Consider the following 15,406-nt stretch of genomic DNA (forward strand, 5'->3'; position numbering starts at 1 on the left):
ATGACATACTGGAAAACATCTGTAAATTGAGTTTTCTTCCCTCTTCATTTTGCATCTTTCAGACTGTGCATGAGAGCTCTCGTCTGTTTTGTTCCAGGTATCTATTTGTCGGATTTGACGTACATTGATTCGGCATATCCATCCACCGGCAGCATTCTAGAAAATGAGCAAAGATCAAATTTGATGAATAACATTCTTCGAATAATTTCTGATTTACAGCAGTCCTGTGAATATGGTGAGTTAAAAGAATGTCCTTTAGAGTTAATTTCAGTTTTGGTGCCATGTGGCCTTAACTGCCTTCAGTTATATTTCCTTCCTTAGCCTCTAGTTACTATGTACTTTACTTAATCATTTCTCATCTTTTGTTTAGATATTCCCATGTTGCCTCATGTTCAGAAATACCTGAATTCCGTTCAGTATATAGAAGAACTACAAAAGTTCGTGGAAGATGATAATTACAAGTAGGTCCATCTTCGAATCTGAATGATACTTTGTCTAGTTCTCCACTTTGAGCCTTCACCCCTTTGTCTGATGTGTTTAAACATACAGAGTCAACCTAGTGCCTAGTCAGTGATCCAGTAATAATGGTAGGGTAATTACATGTTTCTTTTAATCACGTGATACAGTTGAGCCAGTATACAAATGCTTGAGCTTTTTCTTTATTTAAAAGTAGCTTTTACACCAGCAAATGCTAAGCAGGTAAAGGCACTTGAAGGCAAGCCTGGTAAGTGGACCTTGAGTCCAGCGTCCACATGAGGGAAGGATAGAACAACTCACACAAGTCATTCTCACTGCCAAAAGTAAGTACAGTAATTTAAAAATATATGTTGGCATTATTAAACTGTAGCAAATAAGACATTTGATTCAAAAATAAGTATAGTAATTTAAAAATATGTGTTGGCATTATTAAACTGTAGCAAATAAGACATTTGATTCAAAATTGGATTTTTTTCTTTTCCTCGTGTGCTCAGACTCTTTTCCTAAGGAAATTTATATTTCTGTAAGCAGAAAAAGTTTATGCCATTCACAAAATACAGAGTTATTCCTTGCTGAATGATTATTTTTAGACACATCTTTGAAAGTGCTTCCATGGCTTGAGAGACTTTTAAACTCCCATATCCTAGTTACTATGGTACCACTGTAGCACTGTGTTTACCTGTATCATACTGTCCTTTAGGAAGGACACTTAAGCTGCTAACCCTTTCTGGTTCCCAGTGGCCTCACTCACATCATGCCTCTTGTTTTTCTTTTGGTTTCTTTTTTGTTTTTGTTTTGTTTTTTCTTTTACTTTCTTCATTTACGGTAGTTGTCCCTGTTGAGCTGAAGCAGGTCTTCTGTCTCAGACCACTGAGGACCTGGGCCTGTAAGGTGTACACCACCTCACATGGACATTGCTTAGCTTTATCATGCCAATTATTGTCAAATGTTAAAATTGAATTTTGTGTCTTCAGCCCTCCCCCAACACCCCAATTCAAAGGCCTGTTTGAGCCGGCAAGATGGCTCAACTAGTAATTGACTCTGTTTGATGAAACTTTTCCCCAGGCAGACTCAACACATTAAACATACAGGTGTTCTCACCCCAGAAAGGGAACCCTCTACACACTAAAGTACAGATACCACCAAAGGCCAACTTGGTAAACCAATGAGTTTTATTGGGGTTACTTACTCAAACACGGCTACATCACCAAAGCCCTACCAAGCATGGAGGACAACTCACAAAAGCTGGAAACTAGAGCACACTGCACAGCCTGCAGGCTGTGAGTATCCTATAGACCTGGTCTAACCCTCTTCTAGGCAGCTCTGCTGGTTTCTGCTTCTTCCTGGGTGCTAACTCCTTGCAGTTAGCTTGCTTACATCTGGAGAAGGAGGGCCTAGAGAATCTGGTCAGTTTCAGGGACTTCCTGAAGCTATTTTGGGTTGTTTACCTTCCTGTCTCATGAGCTTCCAAGAAGGATGGAATGTTTAAATGGAAACCATCCTCTGACTTTCACACTTGTATCATGGCTCCTATGCATGTGAGGGAGGGAGGGAAGGAAAAAAATTTTAAAGGCATGTTTTTAAAACATACCAAAATAGAAAAAAAATCTGATTTTTCCCAGTATTAATGAAATAATTTTTTATTCCCTTTGATTAATGATGATCAGCTTTGTATATATAGGTTTCAACAGTCTTAATTCTGTGGAATCGAAATAATCCCATTGAGAAACTACGAATTCTGGAAAGCTATAAACTATCTTCTTCTGATATTAAATATATTAAGCTCTAAAAAATTGCCCCTTTTTTTTTTTTTTGTTCTTGTTGTTTTCTTTTGTTTTTCGAGACAGGTTTTTTTCTGTATTGTTTTGAAGGCTGTCCTGGAACTCTGTAGACCAGGGTGGCCTCGAACTCACAGAGATCCGCCTGCCTCTGCCTCCCGAGTACTGGAATTAAAGGTGTGCACCACCAATGCCCAGCTCTAAAAATTGCTTTTATACACCTAAAATTGTGTTGTTTGAAAATACTTTTATTACAGTTTTCTTCCCCATTTAAATTCTCAATTTTTACATAAAATATTTATATGTAGTGACTCACTTGAACCTAACATGAAGCCAGTGTTAGCTTTTAAGGCTGCAGTTTCACAGACCTCATGTGCTGTGTTGTAACTGTCTTGAGTTTGATGGCCTGTGTTTTACTGCTTATCTCTGTTTGTGCCTCTGGTTGCTGCCTTGAATGTAAATAAAGAATTTATGCTTGATAAACAACACATTTTTCCTAAGGAAATATGAACAGTTACCTTGATGTCCTAAAATCTCAAGATACAAGTATCTATTAAAATCTCTCTTCTAGTCAAAGAAACTTAGTGACTTAAAAAGAGCTACAGTATCACATAGAAGAATAGTCTGAGTAAAACCTATGCAATTACAGAAAATAGTAGACTTTACTGACTACAGCAAAATTGTGATGGAGTTTTTATTAAAAGTAATTGTGTTTTGTTTTGTTTGTTTGTTTTGTTGAGACAGGGTTCCTCTATGTAGCTCTGGCTGTCCTAGACCACTCACTTGGAATAGCAGTTTATCCCTGCAATGCTTTTTGCACTGCTGCTAGATGCCATAGATAGCATTGGAATGTAGTCAGCCAGATCCCATTCCCTTCCACCCCGAGAGGGTGTATTACTAACAAAGGCCGACAGTGTGTCCCAGCAGAGTGTGCAGGGAGTGCAGTCGACTGAGCCATTTGTCTGCCCTGTCGAGTATCTAGAATGTGATTGTTTTTTATTTTCTTAGGTTATAAAGGAAGTAGTTAAATACCTTCATTGAATTTGCTTTCAGTATGCATGCTTCTTTATTTTGTGATTCCACTGAAAATTCTAGTCAGTTAGGACATTGGCCTAGTGTTTATAAAGCCCCTGATTAAGCCTCCGGAGCCACAAAACAAAAGACAACTTAATGGATTTCCAAATTACACCAGAACATCTTCTACAGTTAACTGCTTCAGTATTGTTTCCCAAAATTCCTTCCACTAATAAAAATCAAATAGCTTTCTATAGAACTCAAAACTGGGTATATAAATAGATCAAGTAACAAAAAACCCAAAGCAGTAACCCCCAATCCCCAGAGGCCCCAGATGACCAGGATGGCAGTGTGTGCCACTCAGCACAAAATCCTAAGCTTATTGTGGGACATTGTGAGACTGGTTAGTTTGTTTTTGAGTTTGTTTTTATTTTAACTTGATTGTACAGTTTGTAACTGTGAGATTTGTCAATGGTACATCACTGCATGAAAAAGTTGGGCATACCTGTAAGATGTGATTGGAAAGTCATTTTGCAAGCAATCTTTGTATTTGTATGGACCTTTATTTTCATTTGATTTATTGGGTAGTTTTACAAAAAGTGTTTTTAAAATGTTCACTATTAAAGTCAAACCAGTAGTTAATCTTGTAGAGATTCTAGGAATAAAATACATATTACGTAATACATGAGTACATTCCTGGATTTGTCATTCAGTTAAGTGTGTGTCATTACAAATCTAAACCTTTTTTTTTTTTTTTTGCTTCTTGGTTGGTTTGTATGAAGCAGGATTTAAACTCTAGCCCAGGCTAACTATCATATACAACATAATTAAAATCATCTTTTAGTAATTTAGTAAATGCCTTTACCTGTAGTGAATTGTTTGGCACAAAGCTTTGTGTGGTAATTAAAGAAATTTGTGTGTGTGTGTGTGTTTGTTTTTAAATACAACATTTTTATTTTTTTTCCTTTTCAGTATTTCTTAGAAGTAACCATAAGATTGGCTTTAATTTAATTTAATTTAGTTTAATACCTTAATTGAAAATTACATTGAAAGAAAAGGTTTTTTAAGATTTATATGTTTTTATTTATATGTCTGGGTATTTTGTCTGTGCACACATGCTTGCCTGGTACCTGTGTGGGCCAGAAGAGGGTATCTATCACCTGGAACTATAATTATGGATTGTTCTGAGTTACCCTGTGGTGCTGAGAATTGAACTTGAGTCCTCTGGGAGAGTATCTGGTGCTTTCAACCACTGAGCCATTTCTCCAGCGAAAAGAAACATGTGACTGATACTTTGACAGTGTTGATTGTTTCTTATGTTTCCCCCTTTTAAAATTTAGGCTCTCATTAAAGATAGAACCTGGGACAAGCACACCACGTTCAGCTGCCTCCAGAGAAGATCTAGTCGGTTAGTCCTTAGCTTTTGGTTGGTGCATGGTTGCTTGGGGAGGGTGTTTTTCCAAGGTGGAGTTTATTATCAAACAGTTGACCTGATCTCATAAAAAAATAATTAAACTTCCAAGTAAGTGAATACTTAACATATCTTATACTGCCTACAAAAATTATTTGTACTAAAGTATATCAGTTCTGTCTGGATTTTCTGTTTGATTTTCTTTTTAATTAAAAAGTTTTTTATTGTTTGTCAGTAATTATATAAATAAATGTTTTCTAATCATGGAAAATGCATATTATATAAGCAGGAGATTTATTAATTATTTTAATTATTAAGAATGCAGTTTATTGGGCAATGAAGACATGTCTATGGTCAAAGCAAAAATTCTAATTTGAATAATTATAGAATTCAATTTTAGTGACTTAGGCTTTCTTGATATTTACTTCAATGCTGGGCCACATGCCAAAAATATAAACATCATCCTTGCTTCTTTACCCATGGATTTACAAGTGATTTATAATGTGCATAAATCCATCAAAAACCCTACAATTTAAGAAATTAGTCATTAAAAAGTATTGATAATTACCTTGTAAAAATTACCAACACAAACCTTCAAACTAAGCTTCCTAGTACATATCTAAAAATCTTTGAAGAGCTAGTTTGTCAAGTGGAGGAAATAAGCTGCACGACAGTGTCCAGAGGAAGGGCGATTCCAAGCAGAAGATAATTCTGTCTGTGTCTCTTAAATGTGCTTTTTGCTCCTGTTTGTTTCTTAACACAGGGTCCTACTATGTAGCTTGTTCTGGCCTCTAACTCACCATCCTCATGTCTCAACCTCCCCAGTGTGGGATAGTAGATACATACCACCATGCAGAGGTTTTGTTTTGTTTTACTTTAACATGGTCTTATTCACTGTGTAGCCTGGAATTCACAGAAATCCACCTGCCTCTGTCTTGAGTGCTGGGATGAAGGAGGTAGGGTCAGCAGCTTTTTATTAAAGAGGTATTTTGAAAGATATACAACGTGGGCTGTTTTTTATTCCAATAAATCAGATCATGTCAGGCAATGAGATAATAATTTCTAGCTTGAGCACTTGACCTCACCTACACATTTAAGAGAAATTCAAAGCTATGTATAAAAAAGCAGGGCATCAGATTGAAGCCACCGAGTCAGAAGACCTAGGTACTTACGCTTAGTCCAGCTTTTGTTTGTGAATTAAGAGCCCAAGCCGATCTCTTTTTCTGCTATATAAACTAGGGAAATATTTATACTGCCTTGCTTTAACATAAATAAAAGCAATAAAAATTAATAGATTTTTGTATGGTTGGAGGTTTGTTTTAGAATTTGGAAAAGACATATTCCTTCTTCAAGTCAATTAAATAGAACTAATAATAGACACTTTTATATCAGAGAGTTTTGTTTTGTTTCTATTTTTTAAGGATCCTTTGAAACCTCGTGACAGTTGCGCTCTGTGCTCTGCTCTTAGGTCCTGAAGTGGGAGCCTCGCCTCAGAGCGGGAGGAAGGGCAGTGCTGCAGAGGGGGCGTTACTGCCACAGACACCCCCGTCCCCTCGGAACCTGATTCCACACGGACACAGGAAGTGCCATAGCTTGGGTTACAAGTCAGCAGTTTTAACTTTGTCTTCTCTTTTTTTTAAGTTGTTTGAGAGTGGGTTTGCTTTCTGTTTCCTTTGTTAGTAAAACATGTTTCTGTATTGTTTACTTTTGGTTAAGTAGAAATTAAGTGCCTGGTGATTGGTTTTAATACTAACACCAGTTTTCAAGTTCAGTAAAATCTATCTTGTTTGCCTAAAAGAATTTAGTTTTCTTTTACCTGGATTTGGAAATGAGCATTCCCAGAAATGCTCATATTTGAGGGGAATAAATCAGGAATTCAGACAGCCATGGTAGATAAATCTGTAGAGCAGATTTAAAATTGTAACCTTGTTTTCAATAACTTGTTATTTGTCATAAGAAATACAAATAATGGATTACATTATAAAAAGCTACTCTTTATTCCTAAATATAAAAGGGGAGATCCAGTTCTCATTTGGTGTCATTAGTTTTGCACTGTTGATTCCTGATAGATGAATGCGTCCTCGGTGAGCATGTTCTGTCCCAAAACAAACTCTGAACACAGTTTTGGTTATCTTTTATATCCTGGACTAGAAACGTAGGAAGTTGTAAAGAGTATTTCTCTTTGTTTTTAGTTTCATTCATAAGATGAACACAGCAGAATTTAAGAGTGCGACATTCCCAAATGCAGGGCCACGGCACCTGCTGGACGATAGCGTCATGGAGCCACATGCACCATCACGAGGCCAAGCTGAGAGCTCCACACTTTCCAGCGGAATATCCATAGGTAAAAGAGACTCACTGGTGCTTCCCGTTGCTGTGAAAAAAGAATTTGAACAAGCAAACAAAAACAAGAGAACTTAGCTGCAAAAACATTCATCAACTCTAGGACAGTGGTTCTCAACCTTCCTAATGCTGTGACCCTTTAATATAGTTCCTCATGTGTAGAGAACCCCAACCATAAAATTATTTTGTTGCTAGTTCATAGCTATAATTTTGCTGCTGTTATGAGTTGTAACATGTTTCTGCTAATCAGTCTATCTCATATCCTGTGAAAGGATCCTTTGAGAATCCCAGGGTTTGCAATCCTATTCCCTAGAATAAATTCAAAAAATATGGTTCAAAATAAAGGCACAGTTAAATATAGGATGATGGTAATAGTTGTTAAATATTTTTAAAGTACTAATAGTTTTGACTCCAAATAAGAAGGCATTTAAGGGCTTTGAGAAAAGACTGTAGGCTGTTTTAGTTGATTAACTACATGCACTTCGAATGAGGACGTGAGGGAAAGGAAGAAATAAAGGGGTCAAGTGTGATTCCAAAGTCATGTGAATTAAGCAACTCTTTAGCTGATGGTGATCTTACCATACACAGGACTGGGAGAGAATTGTGTCAGACTGGTGACTTACTTACTGAAGGGTGGCTGATTTTGGCAAGTCAAGACTTCTGTTTTGAACTTGTTTGGTCATAATAGAGCTGTCAGGTCATTCTGGAGCTCACATTGAGTAGTCTCAGGTCTGAAGCTATATGAAAATTACTGTATTTGTAGTATTTCAAACTATAAGACTTGTTTAGGTCACCCCAGTATAGTATAAACAAGAACATTCTCATATATAGATGTTTGTAGAAGTTGTTTTTTTTTCTTTTTTTATTAATTTATTTTTTACATTCTTATCCCAGTTCCCCCTCCCTCCTTTCCTCCCAAGCCCTCCATTCCTCCCCTCCTCCTGTCTGCTCCACAGAGAGGGTAAGGCCTCCCATAGTAAGTCTACTAAGTCTGTCCCATCATGTAGTTGAGGCAGGACCAAGGCACCTCTCCACCCCCACACCCGAGTGTCTAAGCTGGGCAAGGCATCTCTCCATATAGAATGGGTTCCCCTAAGTCAGTTTGTGCATTAGTGTTAGGTCTTAGACTCGCTGTCAGTGGCCTCATATATTGTCCCAGTCACACCATTGTCACCTATATTAAGGGAGTCTAGTTTGATCTTATGCAGATTCCCCATTTGTCAGACCTGAGTCAGTGATCTAGCTCAGTCTACAGAGAGAGTTTCAGGACAACCAGAACTACACAGAGAAATCCTGCCTCAAAAAACCAAAAAGAAAATATATATGTAAAATTTAGTGTATGTATGTGTGTCAGTTTGTGAATATATGCACATGAGTGCAAGTGCCTCCAGGAAGCCAGGGGCAGAGGCCTCAGGTACTCCTGGTGCTGGAGTTCCAGGCATTTGTGAGCTGCTTCAGTATGACTTCAGGAAGCACCGGCAAAGACCCTAACTGTGGAGCCATTTTTCTAGCCCCCATTTTTACTCTCTAAACTGTTTTATTATCTGATCATTATGTCTTTTTATAGTTAGAAAGTATATCCATAGTATGATCAGTTGTTGTGGTTTTAACAGAGAAAAGGGTCTTCTGATTGTTACATTGCTCAAGGGCTTAACTGTATTATTGCTATAATCTCAGTGTCAAAGTCAGTAGAGATCCATTATCTGAGCATACTGGCTCCCTTAGCCTGAGGATTCCAAACCCTAAACATAGAATTGCTTCTGAGCCCTCCAGTGCCACCCAGCACTTGTTTACTCTGGTGCTAATTAAAGGGCAGAAGACAGATTATTACCTGAAATACCTCTTTGCTAATGTTCTAAGTAGTCTATATGCAGCACCAACCTTGATCTTAAAAAACCAAAAAGACATGAGCCCATTTTCGGTTAAAGTTTGTTATGCCTATGGAATCTAGTATGTTACTTAAAAAAGATTCTGTATACATATTTGGCTTTTCCCTTGGTATGTATTAAAATCATTCTCTAGTTTAGCTATAGCTTTTACTTTTTTGTAAGTCTTGTCAGAGACATGGATGAAGCATTAATGAAGTTCCACAGAATCAGGACTCCTGTCTCCGCCTCCCTAGTGCTGTGATTAAAGGTGTGGGATCCCAACTGCTGGGATTACCTTTGTGCGATCTGTTTCTCTTTTAGACAGATTCAATCTCGTATAGCCCAGGGTGCCCTTGAACTAACAGATCTGCCTGCCTGTGTCTCCCGAGTACTGGGGATTAAAGGTGTGTGCCACCACTGCCTGGACCTCTGTGGCTAACTAGTGTGTCTAGCTTTGCACTCTGATCTTCAGGCAAGCTTTATTTGTTAGATCATAAACAAAATATTGTCACAACTTAGTAAGAAAGACATCTTTGCTCTGTACACTTTGATGATAGGAATTTTTGTTTTTGTGGTGTTGAGGGTCTAACTTGGGAAGACAAGCTCTCTACCAGTAAACTACATCTCCAGCCCTGTGGTTGTGTGTTTGTTTTGTCTCCCATCTCCACCTTCTAAGTACTAGGATTATTAGCATGTGCCACCAGAAAATTCATTTTTAAAATAGAAGATCTCAGCTGGAAAAAAACTGATATAGCAATAATAGAACAACTCTTGATTTTAGGGAGTAGTGATGGCTCGGAACTAAGTGAAGAGACCTCCTGGCCAGCTTTTGAAAGGTAAGAGAAATTAGTCACTAAATTTGCTTTGAACTTTGACCTGTCTTAGAATAATATGAATATGAATTTGAAGAGGTTATTGTTATTTATCACTAAGTGACTAATCTTTTTTGGCCAGAAGAAATGACAAATAGATATTTATCTCTGGAATCATACACGAGAATGGCTATTATGATCTTTATTTATGTTTATTTGATGTTTTTACTTCTGCTTTGAATTTTTTAATTGTAACAGATTTTTAATAATAATGAATTCTTAATAAAAATTTTAAGTAACATAGTTAACTTCTATGTTCCAAAATGAGATTATTTCCTTAGGTCTGGGTAAGACATTTATTTAATTCTTGCTTTCTTATGCACAGAATGACAGCTAATTTTAAGTTAAAAGACTGGCATTTGACATGAAAAAGTCAGTGCATGTGGGGTGCTTTTCGATGATCTGCTGTAGGATCATGCTGTCTTCTCCTTCCCTGTTGCTTTAAGCTATAAACTTTGTCATCTGTACAGAGACAGTGCGCCGTATTGATCGCCAAATAGAACTCTCCCTGAGGCTAACAAAATGTTATTTAAATAGATATGTGCCAAACATCCATTCAAACTCTTAAGTTACCACTTCAGTACTAATCTCCTCTGGCTCAAGATATCTGCTTGACAGCAATAACTGCTCCATTTTTACACGTGAACTTGTGAGCTGCAAGTGCAGCGGGGAGGTGGGGAGTTGGTGCTTGGTTGTCAATGCTAGGGGCTGAACTCAGGGCCTTCCCCTGAGCCTCACGTCATTGTTTAGATATTGGTGTTCTATGAAAACTCAAGACCAGTCACTTTTAAACAGGAAGATTTGAAGTTATATTTAAATCATTAATTTCAAACTGCTTATTGGAAACTTCCTCTTTAAAGATGTCTCATTAATATTCTATTAAGATCTCACTTAAATACTCTGTGAGTTTTGATATTTTCTACACTGCATGTTCCCAAGTTTTGTTTTCTCTGTTGGGGAATTTGTAACAATTTGTTTTCATATATTCTTTTCTGAAGTTTTACTTTCATTCTCTTTTTTGAAAATTTATTTTTATTTTGTGTGTATAAGTAACTTTGCCTGCATGTATGCCTGGCACTTACAGATGTCAAAAGAGGGTGTCAGATCCTCTGGAAATGGAATTACAGGTGGGCATGTGCCAACATGTGGGTGCTGGGAATTGAACTCAGGCCCCCTGTAAGAGCAGTCAATGCTCTTCATACTCAGCCATCTCTCCAGCCCAACTTCCATTCTTTTGAGTTTACCTGACATGGAGAAAATACAAAAGTTGCATTTGGCTTGTTTTATGAATCTGTAAACAGTTAAATCTTTCCCTCTGGAAAAGGTGTACCATCAATCATTATTAAGGCATAATTTTTAGATTAACAGTATTGGTCAGAAATTGTCTCTTAGGTTGTTTAAACTATAAACTTATAACCCAGTGTCATGTTACATTAATCTCTTCTCATTCCAACAGGTTACCTATGAAGGCAGTTTGTAACATGTTAACCTTCATACCTCAGAATAGTGTTTTTCTTGTATGGCACAGTTTGTTTTACATACATTTGCAGCTAAAGCAACTGTACTTGTGCCATGTTTAAAGCAGTGGCTCTTCAGACATTTAGAAAACAGCTAAATAAATGCAGCCCAAAAAGATTCAGACTTGAAGTAGTACTGAGCCAGACACACCAAGTGCCCTGTAGCAAGCTCGGGGCCCTGAGCAGGTAGCAAATGGGCATGAGATGTCTGTCTCCTCAATCTCTGTCTTCTCCTCCCATTTCCTACATTAAGTATCATGTATTGCATACTTTTGGCTTTCCTAAACAAAGAAATACCATTGTTTCTGGGTTTATCTCCTCTACCAAGTATGATTTGATTTGGGATGAATACTGGTTCATGCCATTCTTATCATTTATTGGCTTTGACAGTTGATATGAAAAAAACCCACCTATATGTACTCCTCAATTTGTCTCTACTAGTTTTCTTTGAGTTATGATAAGAGGTTTTCCTCATTTCTAAGTTTATAATCCTCATTGCTTTTAGGTGTCTTCATAGGGACATATGATTGTAACATGTAGTCTTCCCGCCAGCCGCGCGGGCCCTGCTGAGCTGTCTGAACCCCCAAATAGCACAGGACACTATATTAATTATGAATCTGTTAGCCGTTTGCTATGATTTCTTATCAGCTAGCTCTGACTTCATTGTTAACCCATAATTGCTAATAGTATTTCCATGTGGTCTTTGCTTACCAGAGAACAGGATCCGGACTTCTTACTCCTCTGGCTTTCTACGACGTGACTCTCTGGGCCCGTCTTTCCCAGAATCCTTCTTGACTCCTAGTCCCACCTATCTTGCTTCCCTATTGGCCAACAGTGCTTTATTCAACAACCCATAAGACAACATATACACAGGACTTCCCCCATCAAATGATAAAATGAATTATTTTATATAAGTCCATATGTCATATTTAAACCTGAATCCAAGAAGAGTAAAGGGGGCTTTGGAGCATTTTTCAGGTTTCTAAATTATTTGGCCATAAATAGTTCTTTAATCTCTTGACAGATGTATGAAAATGAGTGCATGTATAAATTGTATAGTGTAGTGTATACTTTACACCTGTGTTTCCAGAGTCAGTAGAAAAAAAATTAACTATGTTGCATGTTTTAAAAAATAATATCTTGCCCTTTTTAAGGATTAATATAGAAAGCTAGATGACAAATTAGTATACTATTCTAGGTATTGATGATTCTATGAATAAAAATATGTGTAATATATATAATTTATAATGGAATCCAACAGGAACAGATTATACCATTCTCTCGGCCCGGTGACAAGAGTGCCACGAAATGGCTATCGAAGCCACACGAAGGCCAGCAGGTACAATTCCCCTGCATCAGGGGCCATAGCACTCCCTTCTGGTGTTGGTGGCTGGCTCATATGGGTGTTGTCTGACGTTTTTTTCTCTTCTTTCTCCGCTAATTGGTTTTAAAACTAAACAAATTGCCCATGAAAACTTTCTTTCCAAGATTTAATATAGTTTAAATTTGAACTATTCTTTCTAAGTCACAGGACTGATTGTTAAAATTTGCATCTTTATGTTACATTTTTAAAATGCTACAAAGTTGTTAGCCCTTTATACAATTCCTAATGCTTCTAATTATGGCTGGACTGGGTAAAAATCAATTTGTTACTCTTAAGTTGCAATCAAAGCTTTTCTTTTGCCAGTAAGTTTATATTCAATTTGTCTTTTTTAAGTAAGTTTTTCTTTTTACAGATAAACCACAGAGCCTGAATTTAGGCAAGTCTATTTCATTGAATAATTTTTTTAGGTCTCTCCCTAGCTGGGCCTCTCTGCACTATATTAGCTGTACAAGCACCTAAAGATGATACATGCATTGGGAGGGGGCCATTCATATCAGGAAACCAACTCAGAACAATAGAATAGCTCTTGATGTGTCTCCTTTGTGTCCCCTCCTTATAAACAGCTGGAGCATGAAATTTCTAGGTTGTCACTTTGAAGACACCTAAATAATCATAAAGAAACTAAATGTCTGCATTCTTTGCTGTGTTCGGAGTTCTGCATCTCATAACACATCACCAGAGATTGGCTTTGAAATCATTGTTTTAAATATAGACTCTAAAATCAACTGAGAAAAGACATTAAAATGATTACTAAATATGGGTTTTCTTCTTTGTTAGAGATATGTTAACCATAATCAAACCCTGAGTATTGGTACTTTTGAGTGTCATTAAACCTTATTACAGAAAACCAGTTTCTAAAAGCATGTTATTGACAGTTACTTTTCTTTATATACTTTAAAATTAGCAATGGGTTTTCTGGGGTTGTTTTTGTGGGGTTTTTTGTTTGCTTTGTTTTTGTTTTGAGCTTATTTGCATTTTCTGTTTCATATACTTAATTCTAACCAAATCCTTGTCTCTCCTGCCAACAGAGTTCTAATGGGTTACCATAGTGATGTACTGTGGCATGTTAAGAAGAAGGAAAAAAACTTACATTGTTTTAACTAATCTTGGTTCAAGTGAATCCCTGCTTTCTTCTAAATTGAATTTGTTGAAATATGTGATAGAATGTGTGTTTAAACATCTGCTAACTTTAATAACTTCGTCATTAACTTTACGACAGTCTAAAAATCTCAAATCAATAAGTCTTTAAAATCCTCAAGTTTCTTACCAGCTCTCGATAAAGTATCAAAGTTTTAAACTTAAGAATAATGAGATTCCATTTAGCAACACTCTTAATGATTGCTGCAGATACACACTTAGCCGGTTTCTGCTTTGTCTTGTTGTTACAGTTCTGCGGAGTCGGAAGACTTGGCGGTTCACTTGTATCCAGGAGCTGTTACTATTCAAGGTGTCCTCAGGAGAAAAACTTTGTTAAAAGAAGGCAAAAAGCCCACAGTAAGATACATTTATTCTAACCTAGGTCTGAAGATACGCAACCACCCCAAGAAGCATTGGGATTGAAAAAGAAGTAGCTCTGTAGTAGACTTGAAGTCACTTAAAATATACATATACACTGTCCTCATTCTGGTTGGTTTTGGAGAGAGAGAGAGAGAGAGAGAGAGAGAGAGAGAGAGAGAGGAGGGAGGGAGGGAGGGAGAGAGAGGGAGAGGGAGGGAGAGGGAGGGAGAGGGAGGGAGAGGGAGGGAGAGGGAGAGAGAGGAGAGAGAGAGAGAGAGAGAGAGAGAGTGAGTTAACCCTGAACAAGAACGGAGTAATCAAGAGGGTGAGCACACAGAGACAGGAAGTGTACTTGGTTCTCATTGTGGGGTATTCACCAGAGAAGACTGTTTGGACATGGGTTTTTATTAGCTTTATCAGGCGACTACACTGGCTCTTTAGGATCCCAAGCCTCTCTCAGAGTGAACTTTTAAACATACTTCAGTTAACAAGAATAGTTAGCTCGATGCAGAACTACAGAAGCCAAAAAGCAAGGTTAGTACATTTAGATACTTTCCCAGAACCATGGAGTTTGATAGGTTAGGCCTTTGTTTTAGTTTGGGCATGTAGAGGTATCTGTGTGCTAAGTTTTACAGCCTGAATAGTACTTTCATCATGCAGTTGGTTGTGCTGAGGTCTCAGGGCCTAATAAGGTCTGGAGCCTCATCGCAGCTTTTATTATAACTTGGGTAGTTACTGTGTTTTTCTTCATTGACTTGATCAGTCTTATTTAGTCTTAAAATTTTTTGTGCACAGGAAATGAAGAAGGAAGGGAAAGGGAATCATAGCTCTAGGCCATCAAATTCCCCTACCCTGTTTCTTAAAGTATTGCACCTGTTATGTATATTGTAGCTAAATCACATTTTAAACATGCTTAAATCAAATATTCCTGTACTCCAACTTCTAAGGTAATTCTTACCCTCTCCCAAAAAAATTTTTTTCTGGTTTTTTTCAGGCAGGTCTCTATGTAACAACCCTGGCTGTCCTGGAATTCACTTTGTATACCAGACTGGCCTCAAACTCACAGAGATCACCTGCCAAAATTATTTCTTAATGAACCTTGAAAATACATAAGAAGTAACCACAGTAAGCTGGGTATGGTGGTATACACCTTTAATCCCATCATTCAGCAGATAGAGTTTACATAGTAAGCTCCAAGCCAAACTAGGGCTACGCAGTGAGATCTTGTCTCAAAAAGGAAAAAGG

The 15,406-nt window shown here is 37.4% G+C and overlaps 1 protein-coding gene across 7 annotated transcripts in view; it reads left to right on the plus strand.

Moving 5' to 3' along the window:
• The window catches only part of Ralgps2 (Ral GEF with PH domain and SH3 binding motif 2), a 136,796-nt gene that overhangs the window by 104,027 nt on the left and 17,363 nt on the right, over positions 1–15,406 (plus strand). For 5 of the 7 annotated variants that reach the window (XM_040738637.1, XM_005071315.4, XM_040738638.1 and 2 more), the window contains 8 exons: positions 98–235; positions 371–461; positions 4,610–4,677; positions 6,149–6,284; positions 6,873–7,024; positions 9,673–9,727; positions 12,542–12,619; positions 14,053–14,158. In XM_040738637.1, the coding sequence (XP_040594571.1) occupies positions 98–235; positions 371–461; positions 4,610–4,677; positions 6,149–6,284; positions 6,873–7,024; positions 9,673–9,727; positions 12,542–12,619; positions 14,053–14,158 (824 nt within the window). The remainder of the gene's footprint in view (positions 1–97; positions 236–370; positions 462–4,609; positions 4,678–6,148; positions 6,285–6,872; positions 7,025–9,672; positions 9,728–12,541; positions 12,620–14,052; positions 14,159–15,406) is intronic. The other 2 variants (XM_040738640.1, XM_040738641.1) reach the window with 1 other exon arrangement.

The sequence above is a fragment of the Mesocricetus auratus genome, unplaced genomic scaffold (assembly GCF_017639785.1).
Source record: "Mesocricetus auratus isolate SY011 unplaced genomic scaffold, BCM_Maur_2.0 Super-Scaffold_100676, whole genome shotgun sequence".
NCBI lineage: Eukaryota > Metazoa > Chordata > Mammalia > Rodentia > Cricetidae > Mesocricetus > Mesocricetus auratus.